Source organism: Haliotis rufescens, unplaced genomic scaffold (assembly GCF_023055435.1).
Source record: "Haliotis rufescens isolate VD_foot unplaced genomic scaffold, xgHalRufe1.0.p SCAF_15, whole genome shotgun sequence".
NCBI classification, from domain to species: domain Eukaryota; kingdom Metazoa; phylum Mollusca; class Gastropoda; order Lepetellida; family Haliotidae; genus Haliotis; species Haliotis rufescens.
In genome coordinates, this window is record NW_025963835.1 from 9,382,470 (window position 1) to 9,397,891 (window position 15,422).

At 38.5% G+C, this 15,422-nt stretch overlaps 1 protein-coding gene and 1 pseudogene across 1 annotated transcript; one reads left to right on the top strand and one right to left on the bottom strand.

Annotated features, from left to right (window-relative positions):
• The first annotated feature begins 434 nt into the window (after nucleotides 1-434).
• On the top strand, nucleotides 435-4,472 carry LOC125380007. Its single transcript, XM_048395974.1, has 4 exons — nucleotides 435-439; nucleotides 2,133-2,302; nucleotides 2,663-2,740; nucleotides 3,255-4,472. The coding sequence occupies exons 1-4, from the start codon at nucleotides 435-437 to the stop codon at nucleotides 3,434-3,436; spliced, it is 435 nt and encodes a 144-aa protein (XP_048251931.1). The 3' UTR covers nucleotides 3,437-4,472.
• Nucleotides 4,473-4,938: 466 nt separating this feature from the next.
• LOC125380042 lies at nucleotides 4,939-8,591 on the bottom strand (annotated as a pseudogene).
• Between the last annotated feature and the right edge of the window lie 6,831 nt (nucleotides 8,592-15,422).

Below are 15,422 nucleotides of genomic sequence, written 5' to 3' on the forward strand. Positions count from 1 at the left end.
AAGTGTACCTGAAACATGATTTTGTAAACACTATCCAATAAGGTGGAAAGTTCACTTCGGCCACAGGACATGGTCCTGTGCTTCGGCGTTCGTGGTTGCGTATTTTCCAAAACATTCTAAACGGTTATCGGAGACGTTTTGGAATGATCATTGGTGATTTTATAAAGGACATACTTGTGATCACTAATATGCTGGAGTATGTCAAATGTATGCATCCATGTACCCGTCTTCATTCATGGTATTTCAGTTGTTTCTTATGTTACATTTAGTGTGACATACCATTAATTAAATGAGTAAAAGTGTCCCAATGACATCAAAATTTAAATACCAAAAATAAAAACATGTTTTGCACTTAAGTAATTTGTTATTGCAACATTTATTAATAATAAGGATATTAACACAAGAACATTGAATCACAAAATACAAGAATCATCATGAGGTAGGTACTGAAATATTTGCAAAACATTAAAAACTTGCTTGTGCTCTGCTCACATTGATGTCTGAAGCAGGACTGAGAAGTATCGGGTTCAACGTCCTTTGCAGTGAGTTAGATTTGCATACATTTATTATTTTAACAAGTGCAATGGGTTCGCACATTTAATTATTAATTTTACTAGTGTGATGGTTTCACGCATTTATTATTTCAACAAGTGTGATGGGTTCACACATGTATTATTTCAACAAGTGTGATGGGTTCACACATGTATTATTTCAACAAGTGTGATGGGTTCACACATGTATTACTTCAACAAGTGTGATGGGTTCACACATGTATTACTTCAACAAGTGTGATGGGTTCACACATGTATTATTTCAACAAGTGTGATGGGTTCACACATGTATTATTTCAACAAGTGTGATGGGTTCACACATGTATTACTTCAACAAGTGTGATGAGTTCACACATGTATTACTTCAACAAGTGTGATGGGTTCACACATGTATTATTTCAACAAGTGTGATGGGTTCACACATGTATTACTTCAACAAGTGTGATGGGTTCATGCATGTATTATTTCAACAAGTGTGATGGGTTCACACATGTATTACTTCAACAAGTGTGATGGGTTCATACTTGGATGTTTATAATAACAAAGTGTTTATTTATAATATTTAAGTTAGATGTAATGAAGCTTTTGAATGGGAGTCTTAAAGATTAATCTTTAGACATCGGTTCGATTCCGGTCGAAGGCATACACATCAAAAATCATTATTCACTGCATGTATTTGTATTTTGTGATGCAATGTTCTTGTGTTAATATCCTTATTATTAATAAATGTTGCAATAACAAATTACTTAAGTGCAAAACATGTTTTTATTTTTGGTATTTAAATTTTGATGTCATTGGGACACTTTTACTCGTTTAATTAATGGTATGTCACACTAAATGTAACATTAAGAAACAACTGAAATACCATGAATGAAGACAGGTACATGGATACATACATTGACATACTCCAGCATATTGGTATTGTATACATTAAAATGTAATTCACACTTATGTAACATTGACACAACTACAGTGACTAACACTGGACAAACAGTTATATGATAGTTATGTATAATACAAATATTTAAGTTTTGGCCATGGGGTCCATGATAATGAAGAAACATGTCTATATCTCTGTCCTACATGTTGATAGGTGGGAAGGTGAAAATTGGAGGCATTGAAAACACCATTAGTGGTAAGTCAGTAATACAACAAATTGTTGCATATTACATAAAAATTGCACAGGCAATTTGTTGAGTGTGAGGTCAAGGAAAATATTTAATTTCATCACTTGAGTAACATTATCATGATGGTCTGTATTTCTATTTCAACAGAAAATCGGGAGAGGTGAAAAGAACGGTTGAGGAGGCCAAAAAGCAGTATGCCAACCTGAAACAAAGAGGTTCAACATTTACAGTCTATACAAGTATCAGCATATGAAAACTAATTAACAGATATAAGTACATCAGCGCAGCTGAAGGCCAGCATAATCAAAATATCTGACAGGAATTAAAACAATGAATAAATAAGAACAGAACTTACTCAATAAGAAAACAATTACATTGTTGTCATCGTCATTTCAGTATGTTAATTTGATTATGTTTATTTACAAATGTAAATCAATAATGTAATCACAAGCAGATGTAATAAGTTATGTGGTGATTTGTCTTCAGCCAAAGACAAATCTGATGCCATCAGACGTCCCAAGACTGGTGGTGGACCCAAGCCAGTCTCGCCCTCATTTGCAAAGACCATGATTATTGAAAATCTTCAAGATCAGCAGGGTTTGTTAGATGGAAATGACACTGAAGGTATATATATAATGCTTATCATGCTTATGTGCAGTTCAGCTTGAACATTTTATTTTCCAGACCAATTCTTTCTTCAAGTATATCACTATTCATTAAAAATATAACTACTATCAATGCATTGAATTATAATTATGAAAACAATTGAAATATTTATTTTTTTTAAACTCATCACAGATGCTTATAAGTTAATGTGATAATGTGACAAAATATGTTGACAATTCAAATAATGATCATGAAAATACATTATTAGTGTTATAGCTATTACATGTTCATTGCATAAATAAAAAAATAGAGTTCTAAAACACTAAAAATAGCTATAGCTATAAAAATAGAATAGCTATAATGACATGAATGTTTCAGATTTCAGTGGAGCACCATGTGCAGCAACTGCATCTGAGGATCCGGAGCTGTGCACGGTCATGTTGTCAAATGAGCCCAGTAAGTTCTAAATAATGTACACGTCTGATTTCATGTGTTTACACATATATATGTCAGCTTTGTAATAAAAATTCAATTGAATAACTTCCTAGGGAAAACAGCTGCATGTGGTGCGTTTTTGTGAAATAAATGTACATGTGTCAATGAAAATATACCTGGTTTAGCATTTATGTATGATTAAATGCAAATTTTATTTTCTACATTTCATATGATGTTCCACAATCCAAATACAGCGATATATAATTATATAAGTGTTAATTCATCAACAGATACTCATCATGATTTAAACTCATAAAAATACGGGGTGTTCGGTTATCCTAGTGGTTAATGCGTTAGCTCATCACGCCGAATCCCGACATTGGTACAATGTGTGAAGCCCATTTCTGGGTCCCTCGTCGTGATCTTGCTGGAATATTGCTGAAAGCAGCGTAAAACCATACTCACTCACTCATAAAAATACAGTGGATACATGGATAAGCAATTTATGAGTTTGGATGAATTATTATTCTTTCAGATTGCCCTGTACAACTGGATATTATCCTTGACAAACAAGGAATCTTACAAGTTCCAACCCAAAGTGCCTGCACTAGTGCTACCAAGGAGCCACCAAAAAAGAAAGCCAAACTACATGAAAAAGAACTTCTGACACTGAGAGCCGAAAAAGAGAAGTTCTTACAAGAAACAATAACACTATAAGAACAAGCGGAATACTTCAGAACCAAAAACATTATTGCGAAATTAGAGAAGGAAAAGTTAGAGATTGAAATACAAATATTAAGAAAGAAATGTGTAACATTCGAAGAAGAGTAGAAATAAATTAAAGTACAAAATAGAATTATATATATAATGAAGAACATAAGATAGGCATCTTTAATGTGTTTGTAGTAAAGTTTCGAGAGAATATTATATTGTTTAAGGTTAGTGTTAGAAACCGTGTTTTAAAATATCATAACTTTGGCATATTAAAAAAAAATGTAACTCATCTTCTATACCCACCCGCGTACTTATATTTTTTTATGTGTAATTATCTAATTCTCAATGAGGTATAATGTCTTCTTTGGTCTCTTATGGTGTATATGAAGCAAACCAATATATTCTAACCAGTATAACTCTAGTCAGTTATGTACTGATATTTCATTATGTTGAGTGCTCTTATTATATCAGCAACATAATATTATGTGTCATAGGCCTTTTAGGCCGGACAGTAAAGAATATTTTTGGGATGATTGTTTTCATTCCACTATATCATATGACGTTTGACACCTTAATAACATTTTATCTTATCTCATGTAAGTCACTGACCCGTATAATCTATTTGGGAGTGTCTGTCAATGGGTATAGGGGTGTTTTTTGGTTGGGACAATTTGAGATGTAGATTAATAAAGCAGTGTATTTATTCAAATTCTTAGTAATGAGATATGATTAATTAAAGGGTTTTCTTTAATCAAGAAATGTAAGTGAAATAAGTTAGTTTGACAATATAGAGATATCACTGATATAGACAATAGGCATTTTTATGATAAAACTCCTTGTGACTGAAGTACTTCAAACCAGAGTTCCGTAGATCGATAGTTACACCAACTTCAACATATAAAATGTGTCCTAAGAGTCATCCGGTACTATGATCAGTTATGGAGATTGCTGTAGTATATTTGTCTTTCCACCATAACCTATGGTGGTAGATTATGTCAATAGCTATGTTAATTGCTAAGATATATAAATAAATAATACAAGAAAATGTGTCTTTTTGTTTTAATTTCATGATTTCCTATTGACAGTAACATGGATGGATCCACATGCCTACTTTGTCTAACTAGCAAAGTCACTCATCCCTGACTATACCTGGGCTGTCTAATAGCTCCTGTTTACCTGTACAAAAGAAATAGAGGAAGCAGGAAGATACCAAATATTAACCAGCATTATCAAAAATATTGTTGATAGCAAAATTCTTTTGACCACATATTACAAGCATCTATGTATCAAAACAGTTGGGAGCTACATTAAATACAGAAAGTATCAATGCATTTATGCATAGGTCAGTAAATGTCAGTTGCAATTTACATTGATAATCTGAAAAAAATTGAACAAGCCAATCCCTTGCCACCTTCCCACTTATGTGTATGATAAATGGCCTGGGTCCGGCACTCGGTTGAAACTTTATTTTTCTTGGGAAACAGTCTTGTTCAAAATACTTACAAGCATTTAGCTGAAAAACTGCTGGCACAAGTGTTGACGAACATTGTTACCTGTCCATTCATCAGCAACATTATCATTCGTCTCAATATCATCATGATCAACATTTATTATATCTTTTCTATCAATACCAATATTATGTAGAATCACACAGGCAGTTATAATTTTACAAGCATTTTGAGGTGTTGTTCTTAATCCACTGTGTAAGCAAGAAAATTTTCGTTTTAAAATTCCAAAACTCTGTTCTACTAAAACTCTAGTTCTACAGTGACTTCTATTATATCTTTCTTCAGCCCGGCATGAGGTTGTGAGGAAAGGTGTCAGTGAGACTTGCATGGATATCCCGAGTCTCCAAGGAGAAAGCCCTTGCATGTTCCAATGAAATTTGTGTGATTCTTTCTGGTGACATTTGATCATGACATGCAGAAAATGAATTTATTACTGATTTAACAGTGATGCAATAACCAATTGTCTTGGAACCATCATAATACATTTTTAAGAAATAATCATATCAAGAGGCTGTTTACCTCTTTCCCTCAGCAATAAATATTATTGGTTCTGTAAATGAACTGTGTCCTTAAAAGTTTTGTCATTTGGTATAATTTACAGTTCAAATCATGTTAGATTAAAGATGAATTATGAACTCATACCATTTTCAAAAGCAACGCTGATTTTACTATCCCGGAAGATGCGGCTGTCATGGACACTCCCTGGCCACTTCACAACACAATTGCTAAACTTGTAGATGGCATCGCATATCATCTGATAAGTGATAGAATTAATAGGTAAGTTCAATACATTTAGAAGCAAAAAACACAGCAGGTCACTGGTCAGTAAAAATAAAAATTGAAATGGTATTATTCATATTTTGGCTGCCACTGTGTAGGTAGTAATTTGTGAATTTCAAAATATAGATTCTATTTTCATACATTTCATGAAACATAAAAAGTACATGAACATAAAGTGATTTTAGCTTCAGGCAATAACAATTATTAAGTCTCATAAACATAATATTATTGCCTGAACATTGAGTGAGTGAAATCCTTTTCGATTCAAATAATCGACTTCATTCCTTGAGGGTGCTAGAATGCGAATGAAGGTTCCATCTAAGCAGCCAAGAACATTGGGGAAACCTGAAAAATTAAATTATATGTATCATTTTTCAGATTAGTTAAAGATAAATTATTGTTATTATCAGGAATATATTGTCAATTTTAAATAACATTATGTCAAGAATTTTGAGTTGGCTGTTATGGTAATTATCTTTGATTATATTTTATAAAATATTTCTTTAAAATTTGATTTTTAAACGCTTGAAGGAGTTTATTTTTATGCATTTTACAAAAGGTATTGGAAAATTTAAAGTGTATATCTTAAAATATGTTAAACGTAATTATTATCGGCCGACCTGTTATGTACTATGGAACAGAATAATAACAGAAGAGAATGTTTGGAAATAAAAGGCCAGGTGTGGAAGGCGGAGACGGACGCTAGACCGAGCAAAGGGAGATAACTCCGCGCAGCAGCAGCGAAAACCATGTGCTCTCTACTGTACAGCAGACGAGCTATATGCATTTGTGTCCACCCACGGAAACATGAGGGCTGGAATGGGCTCCCACTGTACAAGCAGGCAACCGAGCATACGAGCGAAACCTTATCGGTCCAGCGCCCGTCCAAACCTTGCCACCGAGCACCAAAGGTGCTACGCCATCCACACCTTACCCAAATCAAACTGAGAAAGAAACAAGGAAATAAAATCTAATGAATAAAATTAAATAAACTATGTGGCAAAGAAGTTAATGTTATAAATGATTCTGATGTAGTGTGTACCTCTCCCCTGCTCCTACCGAAGTTTAAGAATACCTGAAAACTGAAAAAATGTTAAGCACGAATTTAAGTGGTGCCGTGCATTGCCCCGCAAGTGGACTCCATCGTCCTCGTAATGCCCTGGTACGCTTGGGTCCAGTGGTCATGTCGCACAACTAGTCCCTGTAGTTCCGCGACGCGCTTCGCAGCGCGCCTGTTGAGGTTTTTTCTGGACAGCTCCAACTTTTTTACGTTACGTACTCGGCGCCAGTTGCGCCGAGGCAGCATCCAAGACAAGATTAGGGTGGTGTCAGGCAGTACAAGTCTTGCATAGAGCAGATCTTCAAAGATGTCCCCATAGAGCGTGTGGCCTTTTATTTTACCCAAGTCGTTGGAGCCGAGGTGAATAAGAAGGTACTTGGGAGGGTTTCCGGCGACGAGGAGATCTTGCAGCGCCGGTCTGAATTTCTCCCAAGTCCATCCCCCCTGGACTTTCCAACGCAACGGACCAACAGCAGACAGCAGGGCTGTCAGGCGGCGCCTCGTTCTGGCCAGATAACTGTCGCCGATGACCCAGATAGCACCTGAAATTGTGTAAACAAGCCAGAAATCGGAAATGGTGGCCTACCTAGTATCTAACATAATTAGTGAAACAGTTTGAAGACCAGCGGCCATATTGTTTTATGGTGTCTGCGTCCACACCGTTCATGGCTGCTGTAGTTGCGGCGCCAATTCTAAATGAATGAGAAGTAGACTTCTGGTGATGAATACCTAAGAGTGAGACAGATTTTGTTAGCACAGCCTGAAACTGAAATCTAGTTAACTGATTTCCATCAAAATGAACAAATATAAGTATGGAGAGCGTGAAGTCCGTGAGGATAAGTAACTGGCCATAGCTGCAACAGGACAAAGAGGGGAAGTAGGTGCTGCTTTTATGAAAATTGATGTGCCTCTCCCTGCTTGGTCTGTTTTGGAGTACCTGAGGCGTACCTGAAGTCTGCTTGGTAGATCTGAAAGTGTTACGTCGTTAATTAGCAGCGCTCTACCGGAGGTATCTGCAATGGAACGTGCCACCAATTCGCTTACCCGGAAGAAACCAAAATATGCTAAAGTAAAGGCTGCTTTAAAAAGCTTAACCTCATATGTTGAGTTACATACCACGTGAATTACCTGAAGTATTTTGCCTAACAATTGTGCAGTGATAGGACGACGGCAGTCCTGCTTAATGTTTGATTTACGTGTACCTGACAGGGCTTTCCTCACTAGGAAATGTTGAGTAGGATCTGGCATGTCTTGCAGTTTGTGCCACGTACCTAGCGCCGATATGTATGAGAAGAGAGTCCGTGGTGATTTACCCTCTAATGACAACGCAGCTACGAAGAACAGCAGATGGTCTAGTGGAGCTGGCCATGTTAAGGGAAGCCTGTTTGATAATCTGAACTGAACGAAGGACTGCAAGGCTGTGTTGTAGGTTCGCCACGTGTTGTCCGACAAGGACCAACCCACCAATCTGCTAGTTTCCTGTACTAAATATTCCAAAGGTCCGGCGGGACGTTTGTTCCCACCGTCTCTGCTGTCGGGGCTGCATCTCTGAACCGGTCCATCTGAAACCTCGAAAGAATATCAGGATGTATGTCATGATGATATCGTTTAAGAAAGGGAAAGGTTTTTTATATAGAAATGACAAGAATTAGAGTAGCTCCCCCTTATTTGACCTAGTAATTAATAACACCACTGATATTGTGGCGAGTTCACTTTCAAACACACTCACCTGCAATTTGGAAGAACATTTTCTTGATCTTGTCTGCATCTTGTCCAGTTGGCATACATACAATATGCCGGAGATGTTCAATCAGACAAGAGCATACATCTCTGACTGAACGAAACACTGAAGAAGATGAAATAATCGAATATGAATCGACGATCAAAGAATAAAAAAATCCAGTGGCCAGGAAATGCAGGGCGACAAGACAGTACCTGCGTTAAAACAGGTAATGGGCTGCTTCGGTTGGAGCAATCTCTAAACAAAGCAGTAGCGAGAACTAAGATCTGATTTTAATGAGATTGCGGTTGGAGCACCGTTCAAGCTTCTCACAAACAAGGGAAACAATAAATAAAATGCTCTCCGCACGGAAACGGAACCTCATGAATAACTCCTCGGGTTCCATGAACTCGAGAGGATTTTGTCTGTCGACTAATCTCCTTGACAATGTTGATTTTTGTTTCTGCCTTCGACGTCTACGCCTATTCAATACCGCCATTTTATAACCGACAAAAAAACCTTAAGTTTTATTTCGTAAACTGAAATAAGGTCTAAATGCGATTATCCCTGGCTTCCGGCGGAAGTCACAAGCCTTTCAAAGTCACGTGAGAAAAAACGAGATCTCGTCCTTGATTCTCTGGCTTCCGAAGACGCAAGACGTGGAAAATTTGCGTGCTCGTCTTGTGTTTTTCATCGTGAGCAATCTTCGATGGTTTTTCGTCAGTCTTGCTCTTTTTTGTGACTTTTCTTCTTGGCTTAACTCTTTTCTTCGGTTTTCTAACGGTCATGAGATCGGATCATTCTTCAGCTTCGGATGGCGAGGATGGAATTCCTGTTAGCCAAAAGCATGGACGCCATGTGCCTGTCAGCCATGAGGCAACCACGGCCGCTGGAACCAGCCACGAGGCAAACAATAACCAGAGCCATGAGGCAGTTGGTGACAATGGCAGACCTAAGGATATTGATTTGGAGAATCGAAGCAGGAAACGAAATAGGAAGGACTGGAAAGGTTTCACAATTCCTAAACGGGACCAAGCCATTTCGCGCCATCGTCATCGCAAAAGAAATGACAGTAGCACTAGTAGTTCTCATTCCGATAGCTCGTCATCCAGCTCAAGTAGTGACACTAGTTCATCAGCATCGTCAGTTTCGGAGGATTGTGTTTCCAACGATCGTACTGTTAGTATTGATAATCACCTGTATAAGCGTTTTAAGCCCACGGATGATAGGGCTGAACAAGAACTGTCTAACGAACTGCTAGATTATGCACATGAGCATTTCAACCACTACATTAAAGATGAAGTTATCACCAAGAATATATTAGAGGGCTGTCCGACCCCAAAAGGATTTGTGCCACTAGAGCTTGATGAAGAATGGTCAGATATGTTGGAAGAAAAAAGATTTACTGCGGCTAAATCTGTTGAAGCAGGTTTGGGAAAAATCCAATCAAGACTACTCAATGTGATGGGACCACTCGGTCAAGTGTGGCAGACAGTGGATAAAATCAGGGATAAAGGTGGTGAAGAGATTGATGTGAACGACTTTTTGAATTTAGTTGAAAAGACTGTTTGTTTGTTAGGGCAAGCTAACGTTGCCACTACGTTCTATAGAAGACTGAACATTCTAACAAAGCTGATGAAAAGTCAGAAGAAAGCCCAGAAATTTCTCTCAAAGAATGAGAAAAAGTTTATTTACAAGAAGGCCTTGTTTGGCAAAGAATTTTACAAGAAATTGTTAAAGCTGTCCAAGGACAGAAAGAAGAGATTGGACATTGAGAGACAGTTTTCAGACTACAAAAACAAGAGCCAATATGGCTTCAAGAGCTCTACTAGAGGGTTTAGCAGAGGAAACAGTCGACCCTTCACAGAGGGCCCTCATCAAGTTACCAGGGTTACAGGTGGGGGCCGGTACGGTACCAACTCTTTCCAGAAGGTGCGTTTCACCAACTCGACCAGAAAGCGAGACAGCGGTGGCAGAGGCAGAGAGTTTCCCAGAGGAAGGTATGTATGTTTCACAATATCAAAAGGGAAACACACTGCAGTTACAGGACCTAGACTTTCAGGTCATTCAGGAAGATCCCAAACTATGGGGGAGATTAAAACACTTCATAAAAAATTGGCAAAAGTTGACAAAGGATCATTACATTCTAAACATTGTTCAGGGGTACAGAATAGAATTCAGTCAAATTCCTCAGCAAAAATCAGAACCAACAGAACTAAAGATGCAAAAATCAGAAATGGACATAATGTCTGCAGAGGTAACAAAAATGTTAGAGAAAGGGGCAGTGCAGTGGGTTTCTCCAGTAAGAAACCAATTCGTGAGCACAGTTTTTGTGACCCCAAAGAAAACAGGGGGTCACAGACCGGTATTCAATGCAAAGAAACTAAACTGTTGTGTTGCTTACCAACACTTCCAAATGGAAGGAATAGTGACACTGACAGAGCTGGTAAACAAACAGGACTATATGATCAAAATAGATCTCAAAGATGCCTATTTTTGTGTCCCAGTGTGGAACGAGCACCAGAAATACCTAAGGTTCCGCTGGCAAAACAAACTGTACGAGTTTCAGTGCCTACCCTTCGGACTTGCTTCAGCACCGAGGGTATTCACCAAGCTTTTGAAACCAGTGATTTCTTTCTTACGCAGAATAGGAATCCGAGCCCAAATTTATCTAGACGACTTGATTTTGGCCAATCCCCAGAAAGATGCATTGATGATAGACAGGGATTCGACCCTAGAAATTCTAGAGAAACTAGGCTTTGTGGTGAATTGGAAGAAGTCAGTCCTAGAACCATGTCAGATAATAGAGTACTTGGGTTTCACTGTCAACTCGATAGACATGACGTTGGCACTGCCACAGGACAAAGTGACTGGCATTCTTCGACAGTGCGAAATGATGTTGACTTGTTCCAACACAACTGTACGACAACTAGCGACATTGATAGGCAAACTAACTGCCTCAATGATGGCGGTGCTACCAGCACCACTACACTATCGACATTTACAAATGCTGAGAACGAACGCTCTCCTACCAAAACAAAACTACGAGACGAAAGTGACTTTGACAGTAGAGTCCAAACAGGAACTGAGATGGTGGATACATCATCTCGCCGATTGGAATGGCAAATCTTTTCTCTCGACAGGGCCAGATGTAGTCATAACTACAGATGCCTCGAAAATGGGGTGGGGAGCAGTGTATGGGAAAGTTCGGACAGGTGGAGTGTGGAGTCTCTCCGAGAGAAAACACCACATCAATGTTCTGGAGCTTATGGCTGCATGGTTATCCATTCAGACTTTTGCCAAGAGCAGAACAGATGTACACATCCATCTAAGGATGGACAACCCATCAGCAGTGGCATACCTCAACAAGAAAGGGGGAACGAAGTCCAGGGACTTGTTGACGGTAGCCCAAATGATCTGGGATTTCTGCCTCGAGAGAAAGAACATTATATCGGCCGAATACCTTCCCGGGAAGGACAATGTGGAGGCAGATTGGGAGTCGAGACACCACTCAGACTTCAGCAACTGGAAACTGAAAACAGTTTATTTCAAGCAAATAAACAAAATTTGGGGACCAATAAATGTGGATCTTTTTGCCGACAGACTGAACAGACAGGTGGACAGGTATGTCAGCTGGCGGCCAGATCCGACAGCATGGCAGACGGACGCCTTCCTAATGGAATGGAAAGACATGAAGGCATTTCTGAATCGGCTTCCGAGTTACTCTCCAAATCCAGGCGCCCAGGCACCAGGAACTCTTACAACAGCTCCTGGCAGAAATGGCGTAGTTGGTGCATGGGGTGGGAAATTGATCCATTTCAAGCCTCTGTGGCAAATGTGATTAACTTTCTCACTCATCTGTATGAATCAGGCTATTCTTACAGCACAATCAATGCAAAAAGATCAGCTATTTCAGCGGTTCATCCCCATGTGCAGGGAGAACCGGTAGGTCAAACGAAAGAAATTAAGAACACAATGAGAGCAATATTCAATGAAAGGCCTCCCCAGCCTAAGTATACCGAAACTTGGGACGTTGACACAGTGACAGAGTACATCAAAAGTTTAGGCCCAAACAGTGACTTACCTGATAAGATCCTTACACAAAAGACGGCGATGTTGTTAGCACTGACGAACGCGAGTAGGGCTTCTGAGTTGCACAAATTAGATCCTAACAATGTTTCAGATTTTGGAGACCACATTGAATTTGTTATTACTAGATTGACAAAAACACGGAAGGTGGGGTCTTGTCCAAGCAAAGTGACCGTTTATTCATCTGACATACCTGAACTTGACCCCACATCAGCAATTAGAGCTTATCTACACAGAACTAAGTGCTGGAGAGTATCTTCAGAGCAGGAACATCAATTGTTCTTGGGATGTTCCAAGCCACATAGACCAGTTGTCACATCAACTGTTTCTAATTGGCTGAAACAGCTGATGGAACAGGCAGGGATTGATACCAAGAAATTCCAGGCTCATTCAACTAGATCAGCGGCTACTTCCAAAGCCAGAAACTTTGGGATGTCAGTTGCTGAAATTATCAAATGTGCAGACTGGTCAAAAGCTAAAACCTTTCATAGATATTACGAAAAAGGCATTCAAAAAACCACCAATGAGAAATTTGCAAACATTGTTCTAAACTAAATGAATCAGATGATATTACAATGCAATACTGTTAGGATACAGAATTATTAGGGATCAGAACTTTAAACAATCGCATTTAGACCTTATTTCAGTTTACGAAATAAAATTGGGAATTTTATAAGCGTGCGAAGCACGCGCAATGAAATTGTAATTTTATGAGTAAACTGAAATAAGGTCTAAATCCCTCCCTCTCCACCCTAGTGATTATACATTAGGTACTTGAATGGATTCAACTTACATCTTTAGTGAAAGATTTTGATCTGGATCATATTATCAAATGATTAATGGTGGAGTCTCAATTTATATGTGAAGAGTTTATTTAGTGAAACCACAAACTCATGAGTGTTTTTTGTTTGCAGTTAGAAGAGTTTGCAGACTATGGAGAAAGAAGGATCCACTTCGTGTGTTTGTTGCAGTTCTAGTTGGATTGGTTCTATGAAGTCGGATCATGGTACCTGTGTGTTGGGTGGATTGGACCACTGAGGTGTTCAAGACATGGTTACAAGTTGACTTTGTGGTCTTCGAATTCTGGTGCAGAAACTGATACTTGAGCCGATGTTACAGACATTCCAAGACGTTCGGTTTTGTTGACTCGGCAGGTACTGTTCCAGTACCTATTTTCGGTTGAGTAAACTGTTATCACACTTAATATTCTTGTCTTTTCTTCTTCGCTCAGAGAGTCAAGGACGAGATCTCGTTTTTTCTCACGTGACTTTGAAAGGCTTGTGACTTCCGCCGGAAGCCAGGGATAATCGCATTTAGACCTTATTTCAGTTTACTCATAAAATTACAATTTCATTGCGCGTGCTTCGCACGCTTATAAAATCCCCAATTACCTTCCTACCTAACTCAAATTGTAAACTCAGTTTGAGTTCAAAATCGAACTCAGTTTGGTTCGAGAAATGCATTTTGTTGAGTTTTCTCAAATTTGAGTAAAAACTCAGACTTAAATCAGTTTTTAAACTAAAGTTTGTTTCGAGAAATCGGGGCCTGATGAGACTCGCACGTGGTACGAGTTGAAAGTGCTAGCCAATTAAAACTGTGTTCAATCTTACTAAATATAGATATTCGTGCTTGTCAAAACTCCTTTATCCACACAGGATCTTCAGGCCCCGATTTCTCGAAACAAACTTAAGGTTTTCCTCAAATCTCAAACTGAGTTTGCAAAAAAAACTCAGCTGAGTTTTTAACTCAACTGCATTTCTCGAATCAACTCAGTTGAGTTTTTAACTCAGGACTAAGTTCGATCTCAGTTTGTTTTTATGCGATTTTTAACCCCCTGGATGCCACAGGGACATATATGTCCCTCCTCTACAACCCTCACTGTCGAATAAAATTCAAAATACATCATGCACACTAATAAACTTTACAGTTTTGAATAAGCTGGAAGATTCCCTGTTCTGCGATATCATCCACTGGCATTTTAGGCCAAGCAAAAGTACCAAATATGACCTCTGAAAATTAGGTACTTCGTAAATGTCGCCATTTTTTACACATCACTAAATCACGACTCACCGCATTATTTACAGCATGTTTTGAAATCTAAATTTCGGATATTTACTCCGAGAAATGAATTTCAAAAATAGTATATTAGTGATCACGGGTATCTGTCCTTTATGAAATCACCAATGATCATTCCAAAACGTCTCCGATAACCCTAGAATCGTTTAGAATGTTTTGGAAAATACGCAACCACGAACGCCGAAGCACAGGACCATGTCCTGTGGCCGAAGTGAACTTTCCACCTTATTGGATAGTGTTTACAAAATCATGTTTCAGGTACACTTGTTATGAGGCGCCTAGGCTGTAACATCACGTATATTTCAAACTTAGCTGCGATACACACATCCTTGAATTCCTCATACATTTAAGAATCAAATGACCAATTGGCTTTGTCACCAAAACGAAGTGGCTGGATGAAATCAATCCAAAACAAATAAGTTAGGTGTGAAAACGAACGCTGTGCTCGAAAAACTGCACTTGTAAACAAAGCAAAATACAGATTCTACCATGAATTTGGAATTTACTCGATTATGATTGGTCAATCAGAGGCTATTAAATCACAATAAACCCCCTCTGATTGAAACAGCTGGTTTGACGGCCGCATCACCGCGGAAGCTAATATTCATAGAATAGTACTATTTTCAGTCAGTGTCGGTAGGCATATTTAAATAATTATATCTGCAATTACAGGTTACAAAATGCACAGACGCGGTTACTACAATATTCAAAGGATGTGTGGCAATACATTTCGTGCAGAAAACACGATAGAAATCT

Coding starts and splice junctions, on each gene's coding strand:
- LOC125380007 (XM_048395974.1), top strand. Junction 2,303..2,662: donor AGATGGAAATGACACTGAAG/GTATATATATAA, acceptor TGAATGTTTCAG/ATTTCAGTGGAGCACCATGT. Junction 2,741..3,254: donor CATGTTGTCAAATGAGCCCA/GTAAGTTCTAAA, acceptor TTATTCTTTCAG/ATTGCCCTGTACAACTGGAT.